Genomic DNA, 9,193 nt, shown 5'->3' on the forward strand with positions numbered 1-9,193 from the left:
ATGAAAAACAAACAAATTCAAATGCTCAGTCGGCACTTCTTGACATTTTTGTCGGTATCACTCTATCATTTAAACAATTTTGCCTTCTTTAAACAAAGTTGCATCCTGAATATTTAATGTTTTGTCTCCTTTCTGATTTGAACGAGTCAAATTCCCACCATCCTTTTCAACGCTAAGGGATCTGCGAAAAATAGGATACCAATTTGCTAGTATCCGTGTATTTTAGAAATGTTTTTACAGCACCTCAGTTGAAGGGGTTGTATGGTGCATACTAAAGGCAAAGTTTGAAAAATGTAAAAATTAATTGCACGGAAATTTAGGAAGATAACACCTTCATAATTATCTTAAACATTAAGTACAAAAAGATAAAATATGCAACTTAAAGATCGTAAGTTTCTGTAACATTTAATGTAAAAGTAACAGAAGAAGGTAACGTATGTAAAACATGCTTAACGTTTGTTGTATAAACAACATCACCTTAGAAATAAAAGATTTTCTCGTGTAGTACATCATAAAAAAGATTTGTTGCTGTTTTGTTTTAGTCTTCTCTTAGATATTAAACCAGTTGCAAATGGTCCAAAGATCAAACAACGACTTAATTTCAAACTCGGTCAGAGATATCTAATCTGTGATTACACTCTGGGTTTTGTTCTAGGGTCATAAGGGAATCACGGTACTAATTCAGTGCCCATAGTAAACCTATGCAAACGCCATGATTTTAAAAATTCAGGAACTTAAAATGTTTGAGTGCTCATGATTAAACCTATATTTATCAGTATAGCTGAAACCTGGATGTCAGCTTCTGTGTAGAGGAAAGGATATGAGCCACGGCATTTTCTGGACCTGCATGTGTTTGAAATATGTGCTTTCTATTCCGCACCAAAGAGTCGGGTGCTAATATTAGCAATGATTGTTCCAAACTCAAGACTGTTAAAGGGCTGAAAATCCATCAATCAAACAATGTCTCTAAAACAAACTCACTTACAACAATATAGGCTCTCAAAAGATTCTTATTCCTAAAACATTTTACTTACATTATTAACTAATCCTGGTCAGCCAAACCCATATACACTCTATTTTATGTTCACCCATTTCCAGGCTGGTTCCCATTTTTTCCATTAGTACCGTGTGCCCTAAACTGGTTTCCACGGCATTGACCGGTTTATGCAAATTGACATTATATATGCCTTTGTCCTTATGGGGGTTAAATTCAAATTTAGGTTGGAAATAACTCAGTTTGGGTTCATTTGTTTCTCGTGTTCTGAATTCACTTGAGCGCTTTAGTTAATCTTAACTGCAAAAGTACCTAACTCGTTACAATGTGTGTGTCACAAACTCGTTACAATGTGTGTGTCACGAACTCGATCCAATGTATGCACTTAAATATAAGTTTAATATGATCTTTTGAAGAGATAAACACGTTACGATCGGTATTGAAGAAGTCCTGAATATTATTAGTACGCTGTACAACATAGGTCTAATGGTCAGAGTATCCTTTCAGAGTGCTCTCCATACACCTCTACACAATTTCTCGGTCTGATTTTCCAATTATTGAAAGCCATTTATCGTTTTAGTGTGTTGTTCATACATTGAAAAACTTCACTGCCTGCCGCATAATGGGATTAAACAGGTTGACCATCTGTGAAGCAATGATAACGGGATTCAGTCAAAAGTCACATGGATGTAAATCAGGACTGCGCTTATTCAGGAAATATGTCACTGTACATCGAGCATCTTCATTAGTTTCCCCCTTCACAGGAATGACTTTTTGCTCACTAATCGAAGAACATCAACGCAAACTTGTAGGTGACAGGAGTGATGCACGTGCAGCTACAAGCCGTTTTATACAACTTTCTTTTGTCTGTCTTACACTTATCGACAAGTTCAAGGAGACCAAAACATTATAACTAAATATTCAGAACTTTTTAAATACCCCTGATAATATTAGATCAAAATTTAAAGTAAAGGTTCCCGTGTGCTTTGCTAACCTAAACTGTATATATGCATTGTATATATATATATATATATATATATATATATATATATATATATATATATATATATATATATACACACACACAAAAACATGTATGTATGTATGTTGTCAGTGAATGTTTAAAATAGCCGAAATACCAAGTAATTCAAATATTTACCTATTCCTGAAACTCCTGCGTCATGTATTATAGTTCAAGTTCTTCCCTGTTGACCATATGATTTGAAACTTCAAAACGTACCAAGTATATTCGAATATGTGAAAATGTCGAAAATTGTTATTGCGCTTAAGAACTGACATATATGTTATTTTTGGTTTGTTTGTTTTTAAGGCACTATGAAAGGACAGAAAGTCCGAAACAATGTTTCAAATGTTAGTTAAAATGATTAGATATTGAAGAAGATTTCTTTGACTGTTGTCCTAATCATAAAAGATCGATATATGTATTGTTATACAAGATGGACTCTTAATTATTTAAAATTTTCCGTTGTTTCGCTCCCTGTTTTGTGTACGGAAAACCACCGGGGCCAGATTATTGTTTTTCACTGCTTATAGTTTGATCCTTACTTTCTAAATGCATGTACATTAAGTCAGTTTGATATTTTATTCAGTGTTTGATATACCAAATTAGTCACATAAAAAAGAAAATATGCAGGCTTCTCAATCATTGGTGCCCGAAGTTGTGGTAGATATTTGTTTATATATTTTTTGTATTGCATTTGCTAATAAGCATAGATTTGCTGTGAAGAAAAACCAGTCAGTTGTATTAACACGTTTCAGATTTTTTGCTGTCTATTTTCTATTATGTCAAATTAAATAAACTTAAACTAATGTATGTCGTATTGAAGCATTTTGATTTGTAAACCAAATTTTACTCCAACATTGTATTGTTCCATTTCAAATTAGAGTTATAGAAAATTTAGAGTAATGTTTAATATTAATAGAGTTTTAATGAAAAAAGGAATCTCGGAAAATTTACTTAATGCTCAGTCTACCGGACTCGGCATGAGTGTGTCACGTGTTCGAATCCTAACCAGATCAACACTGACTGGCTGCCGTCATGTTACTCACGGCAAGGCACTAACCTCCAATTTCCTTGGCAAATTAATAGTCTTTCATATGGGAAGTGCCCTTAATCACCATTTGATCAATGAAGCTTACCAATAATTCAAAATGCAAAATGTACATTAAATAAATGTACCTTCCAAACAGGGACCTCGGGTAGCCGAGTGGTCTAAAGCTCTCGCCTTTACCGATCACTGCCATATTATCTCACTCTGCTTGGGTTAGAGTCTCGTATTCGGTCAATGTGGGTACGTGAGAAAGCTGCCAGTAGTTTCCCGTGGGTCGGAGGTTCCTACCGGGTTTCTCCGGGGGTTCTTCCTCCACCAGTTATACTGGCTGCCATGTATAGATTATATTGCGCTGAGAAATGGTGTTAAACCCCACAACAACAACAACAACCTTCCAAACATTGTATTCTTATCTCTCCGTCCAACATTCAAACAGGTCAAATGTGTCTGTGACGAACATATATTTAGGGACAGATAGTTCCGTCATAATGTAAACTGAAGTATCGTGGAGATGGGAGCCAAGGTATGATCAACTCTCTCTCTCTCTCTCTCTCACACACACACACATACCTCATTCTTTATTTAAAAATATTTTCAAAAGTGTTAAAACTATTTAAAATTAATCTTTTCAATCATCGCTAGAACTTTTTCTTCTTCTTCCTGTTATAAATATGGATACGGTTATTTGTACGTGTAAGAATGTTTTGTCAAATAGGTATAATTTTAAATTCTTTTTTCTTCTTCTTCTATTATAGGATCAGTATCAAAAACATTCATCAGGGAGAATTGTTAACGTAATTTATTTGTTTTACTGGTAAAGAAAGCAAATCCATTGAGTTCCATCTGCGCATTTGGCGAACTAATTCTGACAGAAACCACCAAATACTTCAAATACCATTCTGACATTAAAAAAGGTAACACTATCTAGTCGAGGATTAACTGTTGTCAGTGTTTCGTATGCATTTTGTCAAAATACGCCCTCTTTACTTATGTTTGACACAAACAACAATTAGTAAAATATGTAAACATTTACTTCCAAAATCTGAAACCTGACGTAAGGAATCATAACACGAAGTATTTTAATAAACTGGATTCCATACCACAGAACTCGCAGATTGGAATTTTTGTATTCGACCCATTTCTTTATTTTGTAATTAATTTCTATATTTATTTGTTTATTTTATGAGAACCGGGTAATTTGAAATAATAGAAAATGCTGATTTGCCTTTCAAGTAGACAATATGCTTAGTGTTATGTCAATTTAGTGTATGAGTCACTTGGCGTTAGCGAGCTAATGCTATGACTCTGCGGTCATTGCACGTCGTCTGTCCATAAATTATTGTTTGTTTCCTATCTGGATACCATAAATGTGGTCCAGTTCTCCTCAGACTTGGAATACGGGCTTGTATCATTAAGATCTCGAAACAGTTCGATAATGAGTGAGATCCATGAATAGTAATGTGATGATCCTGCGTCTCAGTGGCTGAGCTTGGCTTTGACAGTGCATTTGTCCCCTATTTCCAAGGTCCTCAAGACAAAAGTCGTTGTCAACTGAAAGGTTCTTAAACGCGTAATCACTACAACCAAATTTTTCTAATCACCTAAGGACCACACATAACGAAACTCTAATAATTTTACACTTGCATGGATTTTCTTGTTTTATGTTTGTTTGATTAACCAGTAAGCCTTTTGAAGCCGAATATAAGTACATCGTGTAATGTAATACAATATGACCAAAAAACACGACACAAAGAATTACTAAACACTTATACCTAAAACTATCCAGATAATTACCTATATTACGAATTAGGGATGGTCCAATTTACGAAACTAATCCTTGCGGTCATAAAGTCCCGTGAATGCTGTGCAATATGATGTCTGTTTTTAGAAATTGACTAATTACTCGGGTTAAGAAATATCTTCCCAACACCTACTCCCCATAATCAATAAATAATCAGTAAAATCTAACAAAATTATAAACGGAGACATAAGTACAAATAGAACTTACCCTATGTTTATTACTGTTTTAGTTGCTTAGAGAAATTGTCAACTGTTAAGTTGTAGAAATGTAGTAAGTAATATCGAACCCACATTGATCTGTTGTTAGCAAAATAAGCATAGTGTCAAATAACTAGTTAATCAACGATTTTTTTATTTTTTATCTTTTTTTTATATTATTTTTTTTTTGTCTTAAGTGCCAGAGGATAACTGACGTGTTGACAGCAATTGAATGGTCCTGAAAAATAATTTAAGAAAATAAAAAATAAAAAATTTGACGGATATTTTTCGGGTAAAAATTAAAATTAAAATAAAATAACACTAATTAAGGAGCAAATCATCTAGTTTAATTCAGCCTTATCCTGGCAGGGAGGCACCGTAAGATGTATCTGTAACTGCCAATTGGAAGATTGGGTTTATCTTTACTAGTTGTATTCTTTCAGTTTTGCAAGGCTCGGCGAGCGTGGGTACGTGGGAAAGCCTACCAGTAGCATCTCGCGGGTCGGTGGTTCTTCCCTGGGTTTTCCAGGGTTCTTCCTCCACCAGTTATACTGACCGCCATGTATAGCCTATCTTGTCCTGAAAAATGGCGTTAGACCCTAGAACAACAACAACAACAACTCAGTTTTGCATTCCAACGCTCCACAAAGATCACTGTGCCTATATTGCCAACTCTTGAAAGATGGGGACACGAGACATGGTTTAATATGGCTCGTTGCTATTAATACGGTTGAGGAAACAAATTGATGGATTTTAAACTGGGAGTGGGTCCTCATTAGCGATTAGAAAATGCAATGTGGGAGACTTTCAGTAGATTGTTGATGCGAATAACACCAACATTGCTCTTTATTGTTCTTACTATTTTTTTGGGTGGGTGGGTGGGTTTTATTTCTTTTCTTCTGTGCATTTGCAAAGAATTACATATTTTTAGGAAGATATCATTTCTTTGTTTAATAACAACAACAAAAAGAGCACAGATGTATGAAATTCTGACGAAACTACTCTATATATTTAATCAACCGAATTGTTAACTAAAAGTATGATACACAATTACAGTGGACAAAACACACACACACACACACAAAGCGTTCAAATAGACAACTATAAAGACTTGGTGAAGTTTCATAGATTTGGACTGGATACAGCCTATTTGCATTTTAATTAAGCCAAAATTAAATTTATCATACTGTAGTATACCATTTCTTGAGTGCTCTCTTTGAACTTATCTGGTGTACTCGCTAGCGATAGAGGAAAGATGCATATGGATTACTCTTTTGCCGATAAAGGACAGCAATCAGATTACTAAGCAAACCAAATATTGAGTCGAAACCGATAAATTAATTGATATACACCAGTTTCTTGAAGGTTAACATCCAACAGAAAATGATACCCATGTACACCTGGGTTTAGTCATGTTGACTAATGTGGGACGTGGACATGAAATCTTCAGATGGTGAGTTATTGATGACTACTACTTGACCATGCTTCATCTTGTTTCATGTTTGAAATATCAGTGCAGTTTTCGTTTCCTTTTTCCAGCTACAGTACCTATGGATAGTGGTGGTGACGGTGCAGCTCGTTGTTGCAGAAACTGCTCTGCCGAATGGAACCACACATTCGCCAGCAACTACCACGCACCACCTTACAGACCACGAACTCCTGATTCAGTTACATAAAAATCTGAACTCTCTGCGTAATGGCATGGTGGATTTGACAAGACAGGTCATGCTACAACAGCTCTTTGCTGAGGAGAAGATACGTTCCGATGGAGCTTCAGGACTGAAACAGATTCGACACCACGGCGACGGAACCAAGCCATTTTACGGTGCTTCGCACGTGGAAGGTAGCATTGCTTCTATACATGATCATGCCAATTATATCAGAACTGTCGGCATAGGAGAACTAAGTATGGTCATGAACGGAGTTGATTTCCGGACGAGACACAACGACTATCATCTACTCATGCCCTCCCAACATACAAAGGAATACAACAAACTCGATGATATTCAATTCCCTAGTGTCCCGCCAGAGGTCTTGTCCAAACATACTGTTGAAGAGCAAATAACTGAGATGAGAGAGTGGTTCAAAGCTTGGAGAGATCAGAACCACCAAAAGAGAGACTACAGAAAGTATTTTAAGCCTGTGCTTTGTTATATGGAAGGAGGTTGGACTACCAATACACAAACCTTGGAAGAACCCTTCAACAGCGACCGACATCATATCGATGCTTCAAGCTGGTTTGATCTTCAAGACAAAGTACGCTTTACATCATATTCGGGAGGAAAAAGCAACCTGGAGAATTACGCTTATCTTCCAACTACTATTATGAACGTCGTTAATGGAACTCCAGAGTACGCCCAATGGAACTATAGAATTGCGTGTCATCCTCTGAACCGTGATGTGCCACTAAATGCATTTATACCTCAGGACGATTTGAAGGTTAGATTGGCTCGCACACAAAACTTTACTCAGTACATCAATTCAAGGACATGCAGGTTCTCTTTGACAGCTGCTATACATGGAGATACACACAGATCACCAGAGAAAAACAAAGGTTATTCTTGGGGTCTTTTGGACGAAATGATGTATGAAATACCAGGGAAGGACAATTACGGAGCAAATATCACTGATGATCCGTTCGGTCTAACTGCCTATCACACAAAGTCAACTACGCGCAACCTGACGAAACTTAATACCGGATATTATCATCGATGGTACAAAGTCCTTGAGCACGATGCCATGGGTCAGACCAACATCCACAGAGGATTTGCAGACGAGAATCTCTTTGTAGCTGCAACTACTCAACCCCATATTGCACCGATGAAGGTAAGGAGCTGCCATAAAGAGACAGATGGTCATCACCACCAGCATGTAATTTGCAATGATTACATTCATAGATATACCTATGCCATTCCATTGGAAATCATTTATCTGACACCACTTTACAAATGGAACCCTTTCGATCTCTCCTACCATGGTGATTCTAGAAGTCATGAAGCAAAGATTGTCACGATGAACGGAAGAAATGGAGATCTGTCCCCAGAGAAGGCTTTGAACGGGACACACAGCGCGTTCTTTTACAAAACTCCGAATGCGTTCTTCAGTGGAAGTGAGGTGGAAAAGGACAAAGCTGACACAGCGAGGGGTGTAATCGGAGTCTTAGACGAACATGGTGTTGTGAGACAGGTTGTAGCCTCGGGTACTAGGATCTTCCTCCCTAACATAGATGGTGTTGGCGTGCTTCGAACACGTTTTCCAATTATGCCAATTCATGGCGAGGGATCTGGAGTCTGGAGAGAAGTTGCTGCCATAAAAGAGATGCTAATGAATATGGGAACCTTTGCACCGCTTTTCGAGAGTCAACCAACATCTGTAGCGGATCTCAAGGCTCTACTTGCCATGAAGGTGTACCACTTCACTGTACCACCCACGACACGTGATCCACCTGGTCTTCATAGCCACGACATTACTCTCCATGGTGATGATATCGAAGACTTGAAGGCTGGTCATGAAGTGAAGGGAATTTTCACTTCCGTTGCAAATGGTCATCAGCATTCCATTGACATTAGTTACCAAAATGGGCACTACATCATCAGTTCTTGTGACGGACTTCCGCGATGCTGGGACGATCACGGAACGACTCTACTCGAAAACATCAACGATTAGCGTACAATCGGCGTACAATTGATTAAGCTAACAAGTGCATTACATTTCACTGGAATGAGAAAAATAAATTTCCTTATTTATTCAAAGTGATGAAGCTTTCTTTCTTTCAAATGTGAACTTGCCATAAGCGAGTAATATGTTTTAAGGTACAAGTGCTCAAACAAATTATTTCTCGGTTTTAAAACACATTTTTCTTCACATAAACGGTTGATGCGATTATCCACACATACATAACCCCATCTTTTTATGTATATACTTATGTTGACTATGTGATAGACACATAAACCTGCTTGTCTATATGAGGCGCTGTAGCGGAGAAAAGCTGGTCCAATCAGAACGTTGCCGTTGATATTTTAACTTCATATGTTCAGAATTCCAATTTCTCGTGTTGTATCAAAAATGGCTGTCCGTAAAGTTCCATTTTCTAGGTCGAGATTTTAGATAGTATCTGTTGAATTAAGCA

General features: G+C 37.0%; 1 protein-coding gene across 1 annotated transcript; it reads left to right on the plus strand.

The window, feature by feature from the left end:
- The first annotated feature begins 3,502 nt into the window (after positions 1 to 3,502).
- Positions 3,503 to 8,802, plus strand: LOC149784415 (uncharacterized). The gene is made up of 2 exons (XM_089933270.1): positions 3,503 to 3,589; positions 6,604 to 8,802. Exons 1-2 carry the CDS (start codon positions 3,578 to 3,580, stop codon positions 8,728 to 8,730), a joined length of 2,139 nt encoding a protein of 712 aa, XP_089789396.1. The 5' UTR covers positions 3,503 to 3,577; the 3' UTR covers positions 8,731 to 8,802.
- The last annotated feature ends 391 nt before the right edge of the window (positions 8,803 to 9,193 follow it).

The sequence above is a fragment of the Sinohyriopsis cumingii genome, chromosome 14 (genome assembly GCF_028554795.1).
Source record: "Sinohyriopsis cumingii isolate HCF-2022 chromosome 14, ASM2855479v2, whole genome shotgun sequence".
NCBI classification, from domain to species: Eukaryota; Metazoa; Mollusca; class Bivalvia; order Unionida; family Unionidae; genus Sinohyriopsis; species Sinohyriopsis cumingii.